At 45.8% G+C, this 24,227-nt stretch overlaps 2 protein-coding genes across 11 annotated transcripts in view; one reads left to right on the top strand and one right to left on the bottom strand.

The window, feature by feature from the left end:
- Positions 1–8,659, bottom strand: part of gatb (glutamyl-tRNA(Gln) amidotransferase, subunit B) — a 76,339-nt gene extending 67,680 nt beyond the window's left edge. The window contains exon 1 of the mRNA XM_086011813.1: positions 8,477–8,659. Within this exon, the coding sequence (XP_085867939.1) occupies positions 8,477–8,604 (128 nt within the window). The 5' untranslated portion in view covers positions 8,605–8,659. The remainder of the gene's footprint in view (positions 1–8,476) is intronic.
- fbxw7 (F-box and WD repeat domain containing 7) overlaps positions 1–24,227 on the top strand; it is a 632,150-nt gene that overhangs the window by 406,874 nt on the left and 201,049 nt on the right. The gene's annotated exons all lie outside the window — the stretch shown is intronic.

Raw genomic sequence — 24,227 nt, 5'->3', positions numbered from 1 at the left:
ATGCCGATCTGGACAAAAAAAATCCACAGACAGGAAAAAAAAAATCAATAAAGTACAGAAAGGTGCAAATGATGACGGACAGTAGCTCCAAAGACCAGAAGAGCGATAGCGACTCCGAAAACAAGAGACTAAGCTATCTCAAATTACATAATGTAATTGCCAAAGAAGATTACCAGACCATTTGGGTTACCCTCACGATAGCAGGGTCCCCAGTTAAAATGGAGCTAGATACCGGATCAGCTCTGACCGTCATAAATCGACGGGATTACGAGGGGCTATTTCCGCATATACCTTTAAAAGACACATCCATTATCTTGAAAACATATACGGGGCAGAAAGTATACCCCAAAGGAAAAATAAGGGTGCCTGTTGTATACAACGGCAAGGAAATACAAAAGTTGTATTTATACATTCTACAAGATGGTGGTCCACCGCTGTTGGGACGTGAATGGATCAGGAAAATACGTTTAGACTGGCACTCCATTCAGGCACTGACGGTGACCAGTAAGAAAAAAACCGATGATGACGTCATACCTGAACGATTAAAAGACATCTTGGCCAACGCCAAAGAAGTGTTTCAAGAGAAACTAGGAACCTTCAAAGGCATCACCGCCTCAATAAAAGTGGAAGATGCAGCAATTCCCAAGTTTTTTAAGGCAAGACCGGTGCCATACGCAATTCGTCCAGCAGTCGAGGCAGAGCTGGAGAATTTGGAAAAGGCAGGCGTATTATCCAAAATAGATTGGAGCGAGTGGGCAACACCCATCGTTCCAGTCATGAAGAAAGCATTGAATAATGATAAATCTGAAGAACAGAGAAAAATTCGCATCTGTGGAGACTTCAAGGTGACTGTAAACCCGGTCCTTCACACGGTACAGTATCCTCTTCCGAGGATAGAAGATATTTTCGCCTCACTATCCGGAGGGAAACGTTTCACCAAAATTGACTTGGCACAGGCATATCTACAGATGGAGGTTGAAGAGGCCTCTAAAAAATATCTCACGATAAATACACACAAAGGTCTGTACCAGTACAATCGACTGGTTTTCGGAGTAGCATCCGCTCCAGCTATCTGGCAAAGAGCTATGGAGCAAGTCCTCCAAGGGATTCCGGGGACTCAATGCTACCTAGACGACATCCTTGTAACAGGAGAAAACGACAACGAGCACCGTGCCAATTTGGAGCAGGTGCTCATTAGGCTGAGAGAACGGGGCCTACGAGCAAATCGCCCCAAGTGCGAATTTTTCCAATATCAAATATCATATTGTGGCCACATAATTAATAAGGAAGGGTTGCATAAGTCACCTGAAAAAAATTGAAGCGGTCATAAAAGCCCCAGCACCTGAAAATGTTTCACAATTAAGGTCGTTCCTGGGATTAATAAATTACTATCATAAATTTTTACCGAACTTATCAACACTTCTACACCCTCTTAATGAACTGCTACAAACAGGAGTAATTTGGAAATGGAGCGAAGACTGTAAACGTGCCTTCCATAAATGCAAAGACTTAATCACGTCCAAAGAAGTTTTGGCTCATTACAACCCATCACTGCCAATCAGACTGGCGTGCGATGCATCCCCTTACGGCGTAGGAACAGTATTATCGCATAAATTCCCTGATGGCTCGGAACGGCTGATAGCTTTTGCGTCACGCTCATTGAACTCTGCTGAGCGTAACTATCCCCAAATCGACAGGGAAGCACTCAGCCTGGTATGGGGAGTGAAGAAATTCAACCATTACCTACACGGACAAAAATTTACCTTGTTGACTGACCATCAACCCCTCATCTCCATATTCAACCCTAAAAAGGGTGTTCCCATTATAACAGCGCAAAGGCTACAGAGGTGGTCCCTTTTTCTAGGGGCACACCAATACAACAGGATCAAAACAGCATGGGAATGCTGACGGGTTATCGCGCCTACCATTGCCAACGGTAGAAGAAGCACCTACCGTAGACCCAATGGAGATTTTCCACTCTACCATAGTCGAATGTCTACCAGTAACAAATTCTGCCATTGAAAGGGAAACTAGAAATGACCCGACTCTCTCACGAGTCTACGATTTAACAGTGAAGGGATGGCCAGCACATGGCGAACCACTGTTGCCAGCATTCTCGCAAAGAAGAGAACAGCTGTCAGTGTGCCGAGGAACCTTGATATGTGGATCCAGAGTGGTGATTCCACCCAAACTCCAGGATAAAGTTCTAAAGGAGCTTCACGAGGGGCATCTGGGTGGAGTGAAAATGAAGAACCTAGCCAGGGCGTTTGTATGGTGGCCAGGTATCGATGGAGACATCGAAGAAATGACCAAGAGCTGCCTAGGATGCCAGAAGGTCCAAAACGCTCCACCCCAAGCCCCTCTACATCCATGGGAGTGGCCCTCATCTCCCTGGCAAAGGGTACACATCGACTTTGCTGGTCCATTTATGGACTCAATGTTCTTAATCGCGGTTGATGCACACTCCCAAGTGGCCGGAGGTAATAAAGATGTCCTCCACCACCACGGAAAAAACCATCACAGTATTAAGGACCATATTTGCCAGGAATGGGCTGCCGGAACAGATCTGTTCTGATAATGGACCGCAATTTGCGTCCGAAGAATTCAGGAAGTTCTTAAAAAACAATGGGGTTAAGCACTACACGTCCGCCCCATACCATCCCACCACCAATGGATTGGCTGAAAGGTTTGTCCAGACCTTCAAGAAGGCCATAAAGGCCATGGGTAATGAAGACATAAAACTTCAGCACAAGGTGGATAACTTCTTGTTCGCATACAGGAATGCAACACATATGGTTACAAACCAAACTCCCGCCATGATGTTCTTCAATAGAAGCCTAAGATGCCGGCTGGATTTGATCAAGCCCAACATCAGAAGGGACGTGGAGAACCGGCAATTTCAAGGCATGAATGAAAGGCCAACTAGTACCTTCCAGATAGGTCAACAAGTTTTGGCCCGGGACTACCGTACCGAGAAATGGCAGCCTGGAACTATCTGCACACGACTAGGACCGCTGATGTATACCGTGGACATCGGAGAAAGCATAATAAGGCGCCATGCTGACCAAATCATAGAGTCATCCGAAAAGGGACAACCTACACCACAACTCTATACGCCTAACGATGAAGTAGAGATACCCATATCTACCTCCGATCCGGTGATACTGGAACCCGATGAACCCGACACTGGCATTCAAGCCGAATCAGCCTTGCCAAAAGAACCTACTACACCACCAGAAACTACTACACCACCGAGGCGTTATCCGGACCGAGTCAGGAAGCCTCCAGAGAGACTGACTTATAATTAATTAACTGCAGCAATGTGTAATTATTTTTCTTGTAACATGTAATTAATAATTACTTAAAATATTATGTACTGGTTGGCTAAAAGGGGAGGAATTGTAGTGTATGTGCCTTTAAGAGCCCCATGTGTACTGTAATGCCGGTAATGGCCACTCGGGCTATATAAGCCTGTATATTGTGTTGTATCAGTTAGTTCCCCTCCAGACTTTGTTTAGTAAACACCTATGAAACCAACTCCTGTCTTCAGTGTCTCTATCAACACACAGACACAACAACGGCCATCACTGGTGGAGCGATTAAAATCGGGGATGCTCAAGAGGTCAGAACTGGAGGAGCGCAGAGATCTCGGACTGCAGGAGATTACAGAGATAGGAAGGGGCGCGGCCACGGAGAGATTTGAAAACAAGGATGAGAATATTAAAATTGAGGTGTTGTCGGACCGGGAGCCAATGTAGGTCAGCCAGTACAGGAGTGATGGGCGAACGGGACTTGGCGCGAGTTAAGACATGGGCAGCAGAGTTTTGGATGACCTCAAGCTTACGGAGGGTAGAATGTGGGAGGCCGACCAGGAACACATTGGAATAAACAAGTCTAGAGGTAACAAAGGACTGGTTTCAGCAGCAGATGAGCTGAGGTGGGGAGGAGTCGGGCAATGTTACAGAAGTGGAAATAGGCAGTCTTGGTGATGTGGTCGGAAGCTCATCTCGTGGTCAAATATGACACCAAGGTTGTGAACAGTGTGGTTCAGCCTCAGACAGTTGCCAGGGAGAGGGATGGAGTCGCTGGCTAGGGAACGGAGTTTGTGGTGGGGACCGAAGAAAATGGCTTCGGTCTTCCCAATATTTAGAGAGAGGAAATTTCTGCTTGTTCAATATTGGATGTCGGATAATGCAGTCTGACAATTTAGACACAGTTGGGGGGTCGAGAGAGGTGGTGGCGAGGTAGAGCTGGGTGTCGTCAGCGTACATGTGGAACCTGACGCTGTGTCTACAACAAAAGCAAAATAATGCAGATGCTGGAAATCTCAATTAAAAACAGAAAAGCTGGAAATACTCAGCAGGTCTGGCAGCATCTGTGGAGAGAGAAAAAGAGTTAATGTTTCACCCCGAACAGCCCCTCCCCTTGGCACCTTTCTGTGCAAGTGCAGAAGATGCAACACCGCCTCCCTTCCCACCATCCAGGGCCCCAAACACACTTGTCAGGTGAAAAAGTGATTTACCTGTATTTCCTTCAATTTACTATACTGTATTCGCTGCTCATGATGCGGTCTTCCTCTACAATGGGGAGGCTGAACGTAGATTGGGTGATCACTTTGCTGAAGAACTCCGTTCAGTCGCAAGCGTGACCTTGAGCTTCCGGTCGCCTGTCATTTTATTTCTCTGCTCCACTCCCACTATGACCTCGGCCTCCTACACTGTACCAATGAAGCGGAGAAATAAAATGACAGGCGACCGGAAGCTCAAGGTCACGCTTGCGACTGAACGGAGTTCTTCAGCAAAGTGATCACCCAATCTGCGTTTGGTCTCCCCATTGTAGAGGAGACCGCATCATGAGCAGCGAATACAGTATAGTAAATTGAAAGTAGTACAGAGAAATGCAGGGAACAGCACCAACCGCTGTACATGGCCTTCTTTGACCTCACAAAGGCCTTCAACACCATCAACCGTGAGGGATTATGGAGTGTCCTCATCAAATTCGGCTGCCCTCAAAGTTTGTCACCATCCTCCGCCTGCTTCACGACGACATGCACGCCGCGATCCTAACCAACGGATCCAGCACAGACCCAATTCACATATGGATCGGGGTCAAGCAAGGCTGTGTCATCACACCAACGCTCTTTTCGATCTTCCTGGCTGCAAAGCTGCATTTCACCCTCAGTAAGCTCCCCGCTGGAGTGGAGCTAATCTACAGAACAAACGGGAAACTGCTCAACCTCCGTCGCCTCCAGTCCAGATCCAAGGTCGTCCTATCCTTTGACATCGAATTACAGTACACAGACGACGCTTGCCTCTGCGCACACTCTGAGGTAGAACTCCAAACCATTGTCAACACCTTCACCGAAGCGTACAAGAGCATGGGCCTTACACTAAACATCCGTAAGACAAAGGTCCTCTACCAACCTGCCCCCGCCACACAGTACTGCTCCCCGATTATCAAAATCCACAAGGCCTTGGACAACGTGGACCACTTTCCATACCTCAGGAGCCTACTGTCAACAAGGGCAGGTGTCGATGACGAAGTCCAACACCATCTTCAGTGTGCCAGTGCAGCCTTCGGTCGCCTAAGGAAGAGTGTTTGAAGACCAGGACCTCAAACCCAGCACCAAGCTCATGGTCTACAGAGCAGTAGTGATACCCGCCCTCTTGTATGCTTCAGAGACATGGACCATGTACAGCAGGCACCTCAAAGCACTGGAGAGGTACAACCAACGCTGCCTCCGCAAGATCCTACAAATCCATTAGCAGGATAGGCGCATCAAAGTCCGTGTTCTCGCTCAGGCCAACATCCCCAGCATCGAAGCTTTGACCACGCTCGATCAGCTCCGATGGATGGGCCACATCGTCCGCATGCCCAATACGAGACTCCCAAAACAAGCGCTCTACTCGGAGCTCCGACACGGCAAGAGAGCCCCAGATGGGCAGAGGAAACGCTTCAAGGACACCTTCAAAGCCTCCTTAAAAAAGTGCAACATCCCCACCGACACCTGGGAGTCCCTGGCCCAAGACCGCACAAAGTGGAGGAGAAACATCCGGGAAGGTACCGAACACCTCGAGTCTCTTCGCCGGGAGCAAGCGGAAGCCAACGCAAACAGCAGAAGGAGCGCATGTCAACCCAAGCACCCCACCCACCCCTTCAACCACCGTCTGCCCCACCTGTGACAGAGACTTAGAACATAAGAAATCGGAGCAGGAGTAGGCCAATCGGCCCCTCGAGCCTGCTCCGCCATTTAATAAGATCATGGCTGATCTGATCCTAACCGCCAATCTACTATCACAGGTCCTGCATTGGACTCATCAGTCACCTGAGAACTTTTTAGCGTGGAAGCAAGTCATCCTCGGTTGCGAGGGACTGCCTAAGAGGAGAAGACCAATGAAGCTCAACGCAAGCTCGAGGGACAGCACCTCATCTTTCTATTAAGCACTTCCGGACTTAGGGTTCAAGTCCCACTCCAGAGACTTGAGCACAAAAATCTAGGCTGACACTCCAGTGCAGTACTGAGGGAGTGCTGCATGGTCAGAGGTGCCGTCTTCCGGATGAGACGTTAAACCGAGGCCCCGTCTGCTCTCTCAGGGGGACCAAAAAGATTCCATGGCGCTATTTCGAAGAGCAAGGGAGTTATCCCCGGTGTCCTAGCCAACATGTATCCATAGAAACATAGAAGATAGGAGCAGGAGTAGGCCATTCGGCCCTTCGAGCCTGCTCCACCATTCAATGCGATCATGGCTGATCATCCAAATTCAGTACCCTGTCCCTGCCTTCTCCCCATATCCCTTTAGCCTTAAGAAATATATCCAACTCTTTCTTGAATATATTTAATGAACTGGCCTCCACCGCCCTCTGTGGCAGAGAATTCCACAGGCTCACCACTCTCTGGGTGAAGAAATTCCTCCTCATTTCAGTCCTAAATGGCTTACCCCTTATCCTTAGACTATGACCCCTGGTTCTGGACTCCCCGGCCATCAGAAACATCCTTCCTGCATCTAGTCTGTCCAGGCCTGACAGAATTTTATAGGTTTCGATGAGATCCCCTCTCAATCTTCTAAACTCCAGTGAGTATAAGCCCAATCGACACAATCTCTCCTCATACGTCATTCCTGCCATCCCAGGTATCAGCCTGGTGAATCTTTGCTGCACTCCTTCCATGGCAAGAACGTCCTTCCTCAGGTAAGGCGACCGAAACTGCACACAATACTCAAGGTGCGGTCTCACCAAGGCCCTGTACAACGGTAGCAAGACATCCTTGTTCCTGTACTCGAACCCTCTTGCTACGAAGGCCAACATACCATTTGCCTTCTTAGCCGCCTGCTGCACCTGCATGCTTACCTTCAGCGACTGGTGCACAAGAACACCCAGGTCTCTTTGCACTTCCCCTTCTCCCAATCTATTGCCATTCAAATAATAATCTGCCTTCCTGTTTTTGCCACCAAAGTGGATAACCTCACATTTATCCACATTATAGTGCATTTGCCATGTTTCTGCCCAATCACCCAACCTGTCCAAATCGTACTGGAGTTTCACAACATCCTCCTCACAGCTTACCCTCCCACCCAGCTTTGTGTCGTCTGCAAATTTGGAGATATTACATCCAATTCCCTCGTCCAGATCATTAATATATATATTGTGAACAGCTGGGGTCCTAGGACCGATCCTTGCGGTACCCCACTAGTCACTGCCTGCCACTCGGAAAACATGAACATCACTAAAACAGATCATCTGGTCATTATCACATTGCTGTTTGTGCACAAATTGGCTGCCTCGTTTACTACATTACAAGTGACTACACTACGAAAGTATTTCATTGATTGTAAAGCACTTTGGGACATCTGGTGGTCGTGAAAGGCGCTATATAAATGCAAGTCTTTCTTTTCTTTAACATTGAGTTCAACAATTTCAGATTATTACCACTGCTCCCATTTTTCAGACTGCAGGTGCTGGTAATGATTCTGCTCTTCCCATTTACACCTCCATTAGACCTATCTTTTGTTTCTTTACTTGTCCAATTACCATTCCCTTTTGCCTTGTGCCTTCATCCCTTTAGTCTTTTAATCTCTCCTGCCTTCCACCCTATCACACACCTTCCCTTTTGTTCTTTCCTTCCCCCCACCCCCCTCCCTTCCCTGCCTCTTGGTTAAAACCTGTTACATCTCTAACTTTTTCCAGTTCTGATGAAAGGTCATCGATCTGAAACATTAATTCTGTATCTACAACACTGCCATTGCTTTTATACAAGAAGAAACTATCTGCATTGTGATGATAGAATGCCAATCTGGTTTCATGTTTTCTGTAACACCGGGCCATGAACCCAACTCTTGACCATGATAATATCTCGCAGCTGATCACACAAAACATCAATAATATGTTCGATTTTAATGTAACAGCCGCGGGTGCCGTCTATTTTACAGCACCACAACTCCATTTTACCCATATCGTATCAATGTGTTTAAACTATCACCTTTTACTTTTGCCTTGACTTTTTGCTGCGGAAGGCGCATTCCTACTGAGAACAGTTAAACGGTTGAGCGGTCTACTCTTAAACGCTCTCAGAGACCATCCGCACAGGGTGCTTGCAGGAGGCGCCATGACACCTCGCACAGGGCAAGGGGGGGGAGGAGTTGTTGCGCCCAATACCTCATGGTAATTGTAGTCCTCACCACCGCTCGCAATAGTCCTGCGCACGGAGCTCAGAACTACAACTCCCAATATGCTTCGCGACTCCAGCTTCCGTTTGTGCTCTCAACAGAAACCATTGCATATTTTAAGGGAAAAATGGATAATCATTTGAATCAAATAAAAATTCTCGGCTTTGGGGAGTGCAGGGTAGTGGGATTGATTTGGGATATTTTTAAGCAGAGATCACACAGATAGGATGGGTGAAATGGCCCCCTTCTGTGCTGTAAACTTCTAGATATCTGCAATACCAACTATTCTTTCCCAGCAACTCAAAACTATGGAATTTCTTCCTCAGACTTTTCTTCCTCCTACAATCTTCGGGTTTTTGAAACTTAAGCTTGGCATCATCTAATCATTTCTTTCCGATTTACTTTGTTGTCTCTCTTACTCTTGTCAAACAGGGTTTTTGGTCATTCACCTTTCCCAATTAAAAAAAATTCCTGTTCCCAACCATATATTTCTCCAGCTCCTTCTACACATCCACTACTCTGTGACTCCCTTGAAGCTTATTAATTTTACATTTATGCTGTCTAGTTCTTCATCAATGTACTAGTTAAGTCAATACATATGTTTAAGTGCTTAGAGGAACAAGATAAGTAAAAGTGTTATTTTCTCATTCCAGTGTTTTTGTAGAATATAGAGTTAACAGCATAGACCCACTTAGTAGAAATATATGGAATTATTTGTTTGATTTTCCACAGTTCTTGGTTTTAGACAAGCTATGTGGAAAGATGCTGAACAGAGGAAGGTAAATAAATATTTGCATGCTAGACACCCTTGACTCAATACAAAAGCAAAATACTGTGGATACTGGAAATCTGAAATAAAAATTGAAAATGCTGGAAATACTCAGCAGGTCAGGCAATGCTCCCTCTAATTTTTTTGTACTGAGCTCCTTTGAGCGCGACCTTTGTGTCCATGGGCAAATTTTACAACAACCACTTAAAAGCCATATTGCCACCCCACCGTCTCGAATCACTATTTACTACATTGCCAAGTTTTGTATCATCCGTAATTGTACTTCCTATACCTAAGTCCAGGTCATTTATATATAACAAGTAAAGCAATGCTCCTAATACCGACCCCTGGGGGACCAGACTGCATACTTCTCTCCAGTCAGAAAAACATCCCTTCACCACTACTCACTGCCTCCTATCCTTTAGCCAATTATGTACCCAAGTTACCACCGTCCCTTTAATATCATGTGCTTCTATTTTCCAAATAAGTCTGTTATGTGGTACTTCATCAAATGCCTTTTGAAAGTTCATATATACATCTACTACACTACCTTCATCAACCCTCTCTGTTACTTCATTAAAGAACTCAATCAGTTTAGTCAGACATGATTTGCCTTTAACAAATCCATTCTGGCTGTCCTTTAATAATCCATCTGAACCACAGGAGCAGATTTAATGTCTCATTCCAAAAACAAATAGACTGGTTATTGTTGGCAGAAGGAAAACACTTGATGAACCAAATGACTTGCTATGTTAAGATTTCTTATTATTACACCAGACATTAGCAATAACTTTGTTTCCAATATTTGTTGGGAGGTGGTGAGAAACTAAAGCTGGAGTTAACATGCACTCAGTGCAAACATAAACCCATACGAGACTCATGCCTCATGCATTTAGTACCCTCAATTATCTCTTAGGTTACATCACCACTTTTTCATTGAAGTGCACCCAAAACCAGTTTCCATGGGAGCAAAAGCACTTCTAGAACTGCAGCCTAATTTAAGATTAAAAAGTGCTTCACTCCCCCTCCCACCTCAGTATTGTTCAGCTTTAATCAGACACTCATTCACATCAACATTTCCAGTTCAGCACTGTCTTCTTGGGTTACACATCCACAACTCACATTTGTCTGCATTATACTGCATGAATTGAAACATGAAACATAAAAAAAATGTTTTGCCTGAAGAGGTTCACCAAGACACTCACTGTTTAGAGATCAGGATAATTTTTTTTTAAAGTTAACTTAAAAATAAATATATTCCAACTCAACCCTGGTACCTAGAGATACCTCCTCACCCCCAGGGTCTGCAGCAGCCTGGGCTGGGTCCAGTAGGTGCGGGGGTCCAGGGCGGAGAGGCCCTAATGTGGAGCTTTGTTGACAGGAAATGAGCTGACACCGAGCCTGCGGCCTGGTGCCAGGCCTGCTCCTTACCGTGCTGGGCTACTCGGGCTCCTGCAGGCCGCAAGCCAGGCTGCTCCACTCGCTGCTCGATCCCATGGTAACCGGACCTCCAGCTGCTGCCCTCTGGACTCTCGACTCCCACTGGAACTCACCAGATGTCACTTCCGGGAAGGGAACCGCAATGGCATCAACCACCCGACAGAAAAGGCCCCGCAGCCATCTTTGCTGGAGCCGATTTTGCTGTCCAGAGCGCGAGTGCCGCCATATTTAGGCAGGGTGGGGGTCCTGCCCTTTGTTCATGGTTACATCTATTTGCAACACCAGATTTCTGATTGATCCCCTTGGAGGACAAGATTACCCAGTTTGTCTGGAATGTGTAATTTGATCCTGCATGCTGCAGACAACCCTGCAATGTGTAATTTCATCCAGTCTTGCCAGACTACAGAAAGTGGAAGTATTGTTCACCTACTCCGTGTGTGAGAACAATAATTATCCTCCAATTCAAACAGATAAGATTTATATTTAAAGTGGACCAGTCTCTGGATAAACTCCATTTTCGGCTCATTCGCACATCATCTGATCAACAGGTAGCCATGGTATGTGGCAGAGTGCATTGAAACACTTGCTTTGTAAACAGGAGACCCAGGGCGCCTCTTCCAGAACCGAGAGTTGTGTCCAATTGAAGTGAAATATGAAATATAAAGAGTCTGTACTTTTGGTGGGTGGAAAAGGTTAGTTTCCCAAAGGTATTAAATCAGCCCAGGCTTCCCCGTCCCAAGTTATGTTTTTTTTTATTTGAAGGGTAGATGAGGTGTGTGTTTTTGATAAAGTGGCATTCAGTGACTTCAGTTTGGTTATAAATCCTACAGGAAATGGGGATCAATGGGAAGCCCTTTAACTTTATTTCTCACTTTCTCCCCCCTCCCGCGATCATCAGCCCGTGGAAAGATCGAACCGTTTGAGGAGAATCTATAAAACAAACTTGATCCATGTTTTAGACCTAAACTTGAAATCCTTCCTCCCCCAGGTTTGTGGCAATTTAACCAACACAGAGAATTCCAGCACCCAACCGAGTCCTTTGCATGTGTGCAGATTAAATTAAATTAAATATCCACTCCGGGCCGTCTTGGCACGGCGGCTCCGAGCTATCGGGCTTTACTTGAACTTTTTGCTGGGGATCCCGGGGACTGCAAGGCCCCATGCTTCAACCTCCTTTTATTACCCCCTGTGGTTTGGGCACTGCTGCCTTTTCCCGGGCCCGGTTGTTGGGAAAGTGCAGACCCAGAGGGCCACCAGTTGAGTCGCTGCCTCGGCCCATCAGTCGATAGTTCCTGTCGCAGAGGATTTCGGGCCTAAAACGAGGCCTAAAACCTACAACCAGCATTTCTATTTTTAAATGCGACCAACACTGTGGCCTCTGCTCCCTTGTAAACTCGAGGCCTGTATCGGGGCCGTGTGAGGTGAAGGGCATAGAAGGAGGGAGAAAACCTTGGGCCACAGCTTGTTCACCAGCTTTTGGACACGTTGTCAGGGGCCTAACCCCAGGCTGAGCTCTGGCTAGGGTATTTTAACCGACTTGCGGTGGGGTTCTAGTTCAGGCCCGGTGCCGGTGTGGAGTCCTTGTTCGTGGGGCCTGGAGCCGCATTGCGCAAACATTCTGCCCTGCCAAAAAGATTTTCGGGGGTTTGGAGCTAATCTGCTAGATGTGGCTTCACTGTTGGTGCATGCACAGTACCAAAACGGTCTTCAGCATGTGCAGAGTGACTCAGAACACTGTAATCACTTCCGCTGCCATCTTTGGCTAGGGCACCGATGTCGCCATCTTAATGCAGGTGGGAGTCCTGCTTTATGCAGTGTGTATGGTTGCCATCTTTGTCTAGGGCGCTCTCTGACTTTTGCCTGCTTGCGCTTTGCCGTTTGGTATTAGGCCCCTCCCCCAACCCAGCTCACTGTGCGGCCTGTGAATTTAAGTGCCTGGGACCTAACGGATCACTGCACGGCTGTGCACCTTACAAGGAACTTAAAGGTCAGGCATCATCTGTGGAGAGAGAAACAGTTAATGTTTCAGGTCGACGACCTTTTGTCAGAACTGGAAAAAGTTAGAGATATAACAGGCTTTAAGCAAGTGCAGAAGCAAGGAAAGGGGGGAAGGGAGGAAAGAACAAAAGGGAAAGTCTGTGGTAGGGTGGAAGGCAGGAGAGATCAAACATAAGATGGGAAACAGAAAGCAATGACGAACAAGGTAAAAGAGACAAATGGAAATCCCGTCGGAGAGAAGAGCAGAACCTCTCAATATCCTGATGCCCAGGTATACAGTGGCATTGAAGGGTGTCTGATAAAATATCATGTGCTTGTCCTCTCAGCCACAGTTGGTAAATCACACAGGATGCTGAGAAGAAAGGGGAATATAATAACATATTTTAAAAATACTGTAAGCAAGCCGTATCTGCAGTCATTAAATACGACTGGTTAACCATTACATCCAACAGATAAGTCAATAAATAAAGGACTTTAAATGTGAATTGTATGTTTTGTGAGGACTTATTAAACAATAATAAAATATTCAATATCCACAGCTCTCAGTAATGGAACAAATTTTTAAATGTTAACCATGCCAGAGCCTACAAGGTTTATAATGCTCTTGCTCCACGGTCTCTAAATTGTCAGACTGCTTGTCTGACATACAGTTCTGCATGAGCAAATATTTTCTCCAATTAAATATTGGGAAGACTGAAGCCATTGTTTTCAGTCTCCGCCACAAACTCCGTTCCCTAGCCACTGATTCCATCCCTCTCCCTAACATCTGTCCGAGGCTGAACCACACTGTTCGCAACCTTGCTGTCATATTTGACGCTGAAATGAGCTTCTGACCATATATCCGCAGCATAACAAAGACCGCCAATTTCCACCTCCGTAACATCGTCCGTCTCCGCCCTTGCCTCAGCTCAGCCGCTGCTGAAGCCCTCATCCACGCCTTTGTTACCTCTAGACTTGACTATTCCAACGCACTCCTGGCTGGCCTCCCACATTCTACACTACGTAAACTTGAGGTCATCCAAAACTTGGCTGCTCGTATCCTAACTCACACCAAGTCCCGATCACCTATCACCCCTGTGCTCGCTGACCTACATTGGCTCCTGGTTAAGCAGCTCCTCGATTTCAAAATTCACATCCTTGTTTTCAAATCCCTCCATGGCCTTGCCCCTCCCTATCTCTGTAATCTCCTTCAGTCCCACAACCCCCCTGCGCTCCTCTAATTCTGCCCACTTGAGCATCCCTGATTATAATCGCTCAACCATTGGTGGTCATGCCTTCTGTTGCCTAGGCCCTAAGCTCTGGAATTCCCTCCCTAAACCTCTCTGCCTCTCTACCTCTCTTTCCTCCTTTTAGACGCTCCTTAAAACCTACCTCTTTGACCAAGCTTTTGGTCACCTGCCCTAATTTATCCTTATGTGGCTCGGTGTCAATTTTTTTGTCTTCTAATACTCCTGTGCAGCCACTTGGGATGTTTTACTACGTTAAAGGTGCTAAATAAATACAAGTTGTTGTTGTTGTTGCTACATTCGCACTGTTCACTGTAAGTGAATTGGCAATCATCCAACAAACATCCATCACAGTGTTTTCCAGAGAAAACACACACCAGATTGGACACAAACTATTTGAATATTCTGACACCATCTTAAACCGGTCATCCTCTGATAACCCACTCTGTTTTCATTACTATAACCTCTCACAGCACAAATCCACTACACCATACAGCCTTCCTAATTTATTAGTAGACAACTATACTTACAGAAATAAACACTAAATTTGCATAATTAGCTGGCATGATGCAGCCCTTGCAACAAGTCAGGTTCAGCAAGTGCTGAAAAATATGAATGATCACTTAAGACTGAAGGTGAGTTTTGCACCCTATAGTAACTTAATCCCATAACAAGCTTATGACAATCTGAATGGATAGCTTAGATTTGCATATCCAATCAGAGAATCTGAACCAAAACTTCATTGACTGAGTGGAAAGAGTTTTTTTCCCCAGGACAAGTGGTTACAGGGTAAAGAAAAAAACAGTACTTCTAATGGGCATAAGTGCCTATTTCCTTATTTGCAACCAACCTGTGACTACTTTCCTTGCGGGGAAGTAAACAGGCTTTTTTTGGGGCTGAAGTGGCTCCAATGTGACATGCCTAATGAGTGAAGCTTGGAACCAAGTCCATCCTCCATGGTAGACTCAGTATTTTTTTATGCATTCATGGGATGTGGGTAAGGCCAACATTTATTGCCCATCCCTAATTGCCCTTGAGAAGGTGGTGGTGAGCCGCCTTCTTGAACCGCTGCAGTCCGTGAGGTGAAGGTACTTCCACAGTGCTGTTTGGGAGGGAGTTCCCATGCGCCTGCTGCCCTTGTTCCTCTAGGTCATGGGTTCCCAAACTGTGGCCTGCGGTACATGAGACATCTCTGGGGGGTATGCGGGAGAAATTGCCTAATGGCGGATTTTATTTATTAATTATTTCATTTATTGATTTATTGCATTTTTATAATAGGTTACTCAGATGAAGCTTTAAAACTCTGTGGGAATTTCTTATATAAAGTAGTTAATTTACTTCAAGAGGTACCAATGAGAACACAGAGACAATGACATACAGAGCCCTCACCCCCAATCACCGTACACTGCAGCGTGATTTCAGTTGCCCGGTAACTGTCCAGTTTAACTGAGTGCAGAACTAAGTCGGGTTTTTTCTCAGTTTTATATGTTGCACTATAAATATATCGTCTGGTCACAATGTATTGGCATCTGCACCGATAGAGCAAAGTAGGCATAGTGGAATAGTGATGCATATCAGAGCAGTCGCTCCCAATGCGATGTGGGTGCATTGCAGTATACATTCGCAGCCAAAAGCATCCCTACCAATGTGAAAGAGATGCTGGACAATGCTTTGAAGATGGTAAACTTTGTAAAAGCTTGACTCTTGAATTCCAGAATATTTTTCACTCTATGTAATGAGATTGGAAGCGAGCACGTCAATCTAATGCTCCACATGGAGGTTTAATAATTGTTGTATATATCTAATGCTCCACATGGAGGTTTAATAATTGTTGTATATGTGTATTACAATTTTTAAAAAATTCATTCATGGGATGTGGGCATCGCTGGCAAGGCCAGCATTTATTGCCCATCCCTAATTGACCTTGAGAAGGTGGTGGGGAGCCACCTTCTTGAACCACTGCAGTCCGTGGGGTGAAGGTATTCCCACAGTGCTGTTAGGGAGGGAGTTCCAGGATTTTGACCCAGCGACAATGAAGGAACAGCGATATATTTCCAAGATAGGTTGGTGTGTGACTTGGAGGAGAACTTGGAGGCGCGCCTGCTGCCCTTGTCCTTCTAGGTGGTAGAAGTCACGAGTTTGGGAGGTGCTGTCGAAGAAGCCTTGGTGAGTTGCTGCAGTGCACCTTGTAGGTGGTGCATACTGCAGACACGGTGCGCCGGTGGTGGATGGGATGCCGATCAAGTGGGCTGCTTTGTCCTGGATGGTGTTGAACTTTCTGAGTGTTGTAGTAACTGCACCCATCCAGGCAAGTGAAGAGTATTCCATCACACTCCTGACTAGTGCTCCTTGTAGGTGGTGGAAAGGCTTTGGGGTGTCAGGAAGTGAATCACTTGCCACAGAATACCCAGCCTCTGACCTGCTCTTATAGCTACAGTATTTATATGGCTTGTCCAGTTAAGTTTCTGGTCAATGGTGGCATCCCAAGATGTTGATGCTGTGGGATTCAATTATTTTTTTTTGTCCAGGTCTTGCTGCATGTGGGCATGGACTGCTTCATTATCTGTGGAATTGCGCATGGCACTGTGCAATCATCAGCAAACAACCCCACTTCTGACCTTATGATGGAGGGAAGGTCATTGTTGAAGCAGCTGAAGATGGTTGGTGTAATGTATGTACCCGTCTACCTTTAAGAGAACTATTGTATGTAACCGTTCACCTTTAAGAGAACTATTTTAGGTGTGGCACTACTTTGTTTGGCTTCTGTATACTGTAATACCGACGGTGACCACACCAGTATATAAGTGTTGTGTCAGGATTTATTGGGCAGATTCGCCCTGACCTTCGAATAGTAAAGTCCTGTTTTAAGTTACTCTTGGAGTCTGTGTATTACTTCGCTATACAACCCACAGACTTTACAGTGGCGACGAGTCCGATCGTACCCTGCGGCAACAATACTTCCGAAGCAGTTAACGAGCGTCGAGAAGAGGCAACCGCCCTCGTCGTTCTGCTGGGAGAAAACTCGAGGCTGCAGAACTAGAAAGGAGGAAGAATTTAGAGACAAAGACTTCCATCAGCAACAGGCACTGACTGTCCCTTCTGCCACGGTGAGGAGTGAGCCGATCAGCACGAGGAGCAAGGCGGCCACGGTGACTGTGAGTAAGGGAAAGTAAAAAGAATAACCGGAGGATAAGGGCGGTGCACTCGACCATGGTCGAGGGAAAAGGAGCCGGACAGAAGTCGGGTCCAGAGGCGCTGAGACTGGGGCAGCGTGGAGCAAGGAAGCCGCGGTACAGACAGGCTGGGGGACGCAACGGCGTCGTGAGACAGCTAGATCGCGACCGGCGAAAAAGGCCGGGCAGCGACCGAAGCCACGAAGCGCTGCGACCGGGAACGTAGGTGCGGGAAGAGATAAACTCAGCCGCAGCCGGGGAGGGAAGCACCGGACTGCGAGAGGGCTGGGAGGCGCGATTGGGAGCCGAGCGAGCGGGAGAGGCAGAGCCGACCAAGGGAGATTGAGCGAGAGCCAGTCCAGCGGCTGAAACTGTTCGCTGTCAACGGGGTGTACCCAGCGCCGGTAGAGCCGAGCGAGCGGGAGAGAGACAGAGCCCGAGCAAGGGGAACTGAGCGAGAGCCAGCCCAGCGGCTGAAACTGTTCGCCGTCAACGGGGTGTACCCAGCGCCGGTTGCCCTGCCGAGAAAAGGGAAAGCACTGAAGCCGACGCGCAGGCTGTGAACCTGAAAGCCAGCGGCCGTCGCCCGTGGGGAAAGTGTACCCCTCCCGCCAGGGGAAGAAACACGGGAAGCCGCCATTAGGCGGAGAAGAAGACAGAAGCGGGGAACCGCCATTGAAGTGGGCGAGGAGAGAAGATAAGCGCGGGAAACCGCCATTTTCGCGGGAACCGCCATCTTGAAGAGAAAAAAAAGAAAATTTAAAGAAATAATCCGTGGTGTTATCAGGAAGAGAGGAAGATGCCTAAGCGTGGTAACATCAACGATTTTAATTCCGAGGTAGAAGACTGGGCCACGTATGTGGAACGCATTGAGATCTATGGTGAGGCCAATAAAATAGAAGAAGATGACAAAGCTATAACCTTGCTAAACTCGATGGGCGCGAAGACATACGGGCTCTTGAAGCATCTACTAGCACCAGCTAAACCGGCGGATCAGACTTGCGATGATATTGTGGCTGTTCTGAAGGATCACTTGAACCCCACACCGTTGATGTTGGCGGAACGATTCAAATTCTATGCGAGAACGCAACGGAAAGACGAAAGCAACGCAGAATACTTGGTCGAACTGCGTAGACTAGCGAAATACTGCCAGTTTGGAGGGAATCTGACAGAGGCATTGCGAGACAAGTTCGTGTGCGGATTGGCAAAGGAAGGAACGCAAAAGCGACTACTTGAAGAGAACGACCTTACACTTGACAGGGCTGTCCTTATTGCAGCATCGCACGAAGCCGCAGCGAAGGGAATTGCGGAAATGCAGCTAAAGACAGCGGCACTCAGTGTGGATCAAATTACCTCGACAACAACAAAATGTTATCGTTGTGGGAAGACAACACACGACCAGAACCAATGCTGGTTTAAGAACCAGGAATGTAGGAAATGTGGCAAACTGGGTCACATAGCTAAGGTATGCCGGTCAGGGAAGAAGACCAACAACCAAAGGACCAACAACCAAAGGAAGCCATCACAGGAAAAGTACAACAAGGTACACAAGGTGGCTGAGAAGAGTTCAGACGAACGGAATTCGGACTCAGACCCAAACGGCCAGGAGCTGGGTAGTCTGAGAATTCACAATGTGAGTAAGGAAGCTGACCTACAAACTATCTGGGTCATGCTAAAAATAGCTGGAGTCCAAGTGAAAATGGAGTTGGACACTGGATCAGCTCTATCAGTCATAAATCGAAGGGATTACCACCAGCTATTCTCACATATACCCTTAAGAGATACCAAGTTCGTATTGCAGACATACACGGGGCATAAAGTATACCCCATGGGAAAGATAAGAGTCAAGGTGAGAGATAGGGGTAAAGAACACCCAAGAATGAACTTATACGTACTACCTGAGGGAGGACCACCACTTCTAGGACGGGAGCGGATCAAGAAAATAGACATGGAATGGCACTATCTAAAAGCCATAACGAGTGAGGACTCGGTGCAGACAATCAGCTCAGATTCTGAATCGGATGACGATAAGACCAACCCAAATGTGAAAGACAAGGCTAAAATGGACTTGCCGACTAAGGTTGGAAAAACGAAGGCATGCAGAAAGGCTTATGCTCCAGAGAAGAACAAAGTTTCAGAACAGATCTCCACCGAACAACGACAACATAGTTTGACAGAGAATTCTGAGTCTGTTCAGTTTAAGGACATATCCATGACGGAAGAACACTGAGCTCGGACTCAACTTTATTTCAAATTACGACAACAATTAGAACAATTGAGTTACCGTCTCGTACAAGAGATGAAAACAATGAAAAAGTTCTATGACACCGAATGGGAGAATCTGGAAAGACAACAGAAGCAGCTAGCTCAAGCAGAGAGCGACCATAGAGCCATCGTGACCAATCACCGATCACATCTCCCTTATGATGTTCAGGAGTTAGAATATTTGCAGAAAGAAGCAAATGAAGAGGAATCTTCAGGAAGCCAGGATTTTATTCCAGTTCTTCTCTACGACTCCTTACAAGCAGAGTTTGAGAAGTTGAAGGAACAGTATGAACAGGCCCAGGCTACAATCCTGGAGGGGGTTAACTCGGCAACCTCCGAAAAGCTAGTTTCAGTGGAAGCTTATGAGCAACTAAAGGTTGAACATGAGCAAGAAGTCCAAAGGCTGCAGGAAATTCTTGATGAGCTCAAGGCCAAGACAGACTCATCGGTACAAGTTCCATCCATAGATGAGAAATTAGAGGTGAAAGACATGGCAGAACATGAAAGTCAAGATGTCCAAGAACTCATAAAAATATTGAAGGAAACCCAAGACAAATATGAGGCGGCAATGACCGAGGTTCAACAACTTGAAGAACAGATTCAACTGGGAATTCTTTCAGTGAAAGAAAAGGCAACTGTAAGAAACACAGAGACTGTAAGAATGGCCCCTGAACATGAGCTAGAGAGCATCAAGGCGCAACTTCTCCGAGCGCTTAAAGCCAAAGTACAAGAGGAAAAAAAGGTGAAAGCATTGGAGGAAAAGGTGGATGAAATGGAGAAGACTCTGATCCACAGGGTCCCCGTGGAAGAGTTAACGGTCAGCCAACTCCTTCATATGCTGAGAGACAAGACTCTGCAATGGGAACCATTTGAACATGAGCTTCAATCTTCAAAGGGAAGGGGTTCGGAGCTCTCAAAAGTTTGGGGAATAGTTGAGGTTGCAACACAGATTTTACGGGGCTGCCGAAAGTACGCTGAATCACGTCAATGTGAACTACAGAATGTTGAAACAGCTGCTCCAGTAGAAGGATTGAATAGCCCGATCAATCAATCCCCGATGGAAGGGGAAGTATTGGAATCACAAATGAGGTCATTAGTGAAGGATTGGCAGGAAACCCAGGAAGAGCGGGATGAATATGAACGCATGAAGAAGTCTCTTCAGGAAAGATGTCTAGGGAGGGAACAACAGTCGGCTAACGTCCAGTTGGGTAAGGAAGAAGTAGCAGGCCCTCTCGCTAGACTAGCTCAGGACGACACCGAATATTACCATGACCTGTTGAGTGACACGGAATATTACGATGACTTGGTCTGCCCAGCTTGTGATGAAAACTCCCAAAGTGCAGAAATCAGGATGAAGCACTTAAAGTCTAAGGAACATAGGGAGATGGTGGCACTACAGCTGGCAGCGGATAAGGGAGCCCCGAGAGTCTCCAAGAAGCAGAAAAGAAAAAGACGAAGCAGAAGACGATAACCATCTATCAGATCATGCACGTGGGCCCTACGAAGGGGGCCAAATCAGTTGGAAAGTAGGAAAAATTACCAAGGCAGTCCAGCTGTTTGTAAAAGTCAGCACTGCTGGTTCAGCAGGACGGAAGTTCAAGCTGTTAAGCCAAGGAAAAGACTATTGGATGAGTCACGCTAGAAATGTGAACCGGCTACACCACAGAGATGTTGTTCGGACCGAGTAAAGACCAGAGACTGAATCTGTGAACTGTTCCCGCAGAGACTGAATCTGTGAACTGTTTCCCGCAGAGACTATATCTGTGAATTGTTTTACATGAAGTTGATTATATGTTATGTTTAACGGGGAATAAGTATGTTGTAAGCTAAAAAGGGAGGATTGTAGTGTATGTACCCGTCTACCTTTAAGAGAACTATTGTATGTAACCGTTCACCTTTAAGAGAACTATTTTAGGTGTGGCACTACTTTGTTTGGCTTCTGTATACTGTAATACCGACGGTGACCACACCAGTATATAAGTGTTGTGTCAGGATTTATTGGGCAGATTCGCCCTGACCTTCGAATAGTAAAGTCCTGTTTTAAGTTACTCTTGGAGTCTGTGTATTACTTCGCTATACAACCCACAGACTTTACAGTTGGGCCTAGGACACTACCCTGAGGAACACCTGCAGCAATATCCTGGGGCTGAGATGATAGGCCTTCAACAACCACAACCATCTTCCTTTTTGCTAAGTATGACTTTAGTCAGTGGAGATCTTTCCCTGAATCCCACTGACTTCAATTTTACATCAGGCTTCTTGATGCCATACTCAATCAAATGCCGCCTTGATGTCAAGGACAGTCACTCTCACCTCACCTCTGGAATTCATCTCTTTTGTCCATGTTTGGACCAAGGCTGTAATGAAGTCTGGAGCCAAGTGGTCTTGGCGGAACCCAAACTAAGCATCGGTGAGCAGGGTATTGGTGAGTAATGTAATGATATCAGCAAATAGAGATGGTATTTGCCTGTTCGATTATGATGCCTTAACAGCATCTTTGCAGGTATTGATTGCTTGTGCCTGACCAGCAGAGGTCATGTGAGAGACAAGCAGAGGAGTTTAGTTTCAGTTTCGTTCTAGATGCATCACTAGCATCGTGTCTCCTGTAAAAGCTGTATAAAGAGTTGAACAAGCTTTAGATTAAAAGTCATTCTCTTTCATAAATGTCTCGTCATTGAACCCACAAAGAAATCAATACATGGTGTCAGAAGTGATTGAAAGAGATGAAGAGAAAAAATCTGAAGTTAAATCAGCTCTCCACATATTAGCAAGCCAAAAGAGAACATCGTTACTTACCATTAGAGATAGCTAACGAAGTGAAAAATGGAAGGTTTACTCCCACCGGCGATGCTTCAGATGACAGGTAATGTGGCTGAACATTGGAGGAGATTCAAACAACGTTTAGAGTTGTATTTATCAGCAATCGGAGCTGACGAGAAAGGTGATAAAATAAAAGCGTCACTGTTCTTACATGTCGTGGGTGATGAAGCGCTGGATGTGTATAATAATTTCACATTCGCTGCTAATGGAGACAAAATGAAGCTAGATAAAATAATGGAACAGTTTGAGGCCTACTGCATACCTAAACGTAACATGACGTTTGAGAGGCACAGATTTTTCACATGTGTACAGAAAACGGGAGAGACTATTGATCAGTATGTGACTGAACTGAGAAACAGAAGCAAATCGTCTGAATTTGGGGGACTGACAGACTCGCTGATAAAAGACAGACTGGTGTGTGGTATTCCAGATAATGGTCTAAGGGAAAGACTGCTAAGAGAGCAAGATCTAGACCTGGGAAAAGCCATAGCACTGTGTAGGGCTACAGAGACTGTGAAATTGCAGGCAAAGGAGCTGTTCAGTGACAGTAGCTGCAACGTGGATGCAGTGAGTAAGAATGGACACAAACCGTTTAACAAAAAGAGCGCCAATGTGAAAAAAGGAGGCGTGGCCAGCGAACGAAAATGAAAGGGACAATCGAAAGTCATGTAGTCGATGCGGTACACAGCATCCACCAAGAAAGTGTCCAGCATATGGTAAAACATGCAATAGTTGCAACAAGAACAACCATTATGCCCGTTGCTGTAAGAACCAAGCGCAACAAAGCAAGGTCCATACAGTAGATGAAAGCGACATAGAGGAGTTTTATGTAGATGTTGTGTCTGAAAACAAAAAAGAAGAGAGAGACTGGATGTTGACACTAAAAGTGAATGACATACACATTCCATTTAAATTGGATACTGGAGCACAAGTTAATGTGATATCAGAGACTGATTTTAAGAAAATTAGACCCAGACCAAAGATACATGGACTAAAAGTGAAAGTGACAGGATACTCAGGTACTGATATACCAGTGAAAGGAAGATGCATTGTCAAAGTAACACACAAGGACAGAGAGCACATGCTAGCATTAATCGTGGTGCCAAAGGATGTGCAAGCCTGAAATAAAGAATAGATTTGCCTTTCTAATCTAGGCTTTATTAACTTTAAAAATCCAGTAGCACATCTTTCAACACCAGTCTCAACCATGACTGGAGAGAACTGAATTTAAGATGGCCACCACAAATCACCTGACATCCACTACCAATGAGTTTACAGCATATATCTCAAGGTAGAAACAAACAACCAATTACAATACTTCTTACTAACACAGAGAACAACCACCCCATTCACCAATCACAATACTTCTTATTAAACATAGGAAATAATCACCACATTCACCCCTCCTTTTAAAACATGCTCCAACCTAAAACAACCTTTACAATTTATAATTAATTTATTTACAACTAAAATACAAATATAATATTTCAACAATTTTAAAACATTACTATCAATTTAAAAGTCCATTTTCAATCGGTCGACCGGATATCTTGTTCGTGTCGACCTTCTTAACCTTGGTGAAATTCCTTGCCCTCCCACACCCGGAGACACCGAAGTATCTTCTGCAGGAAGGCTATCCATATCCCGATTATCAACGGTTTCCGGATTGGAAATCCCATCAGGAAGTAAACTAGGACGGTCATGAACATCCATTAAAGGCTGACTAATAGAAGTATAATTATCTGCAGTAGGATTGGAAATATTCGTAGTATCTTTAACAACATCCACATTATCTGAATCGTGACTATTATTAGTATCCTCAGAAGAGGGCTGGCCACCACAAGGAGCCAAATCTTTAATTGAAACAGTACTT

This window comes from Somniosus microcephalus, chromosome 2 (assembly GCF_052327205.1).
Source record: "Somniosus microcephalus isolate GS21.2 chromosome 2, FLI_Smic_1.0, whole genome shotgun sequence".
Classification (NCBI taxonomy): domain Eukaryota; kingdom Metazoa; phylum Chordata; class Chondrichthyes; order Squaliformes; family Somniosidae; genus Somniosus; species Somniosus microcephalus.
The sequence above is the reverse complement of the archived record's forward strand: the minus strand, read 5'-3'. Positions and strand labels throughout refer to the sequence as shown.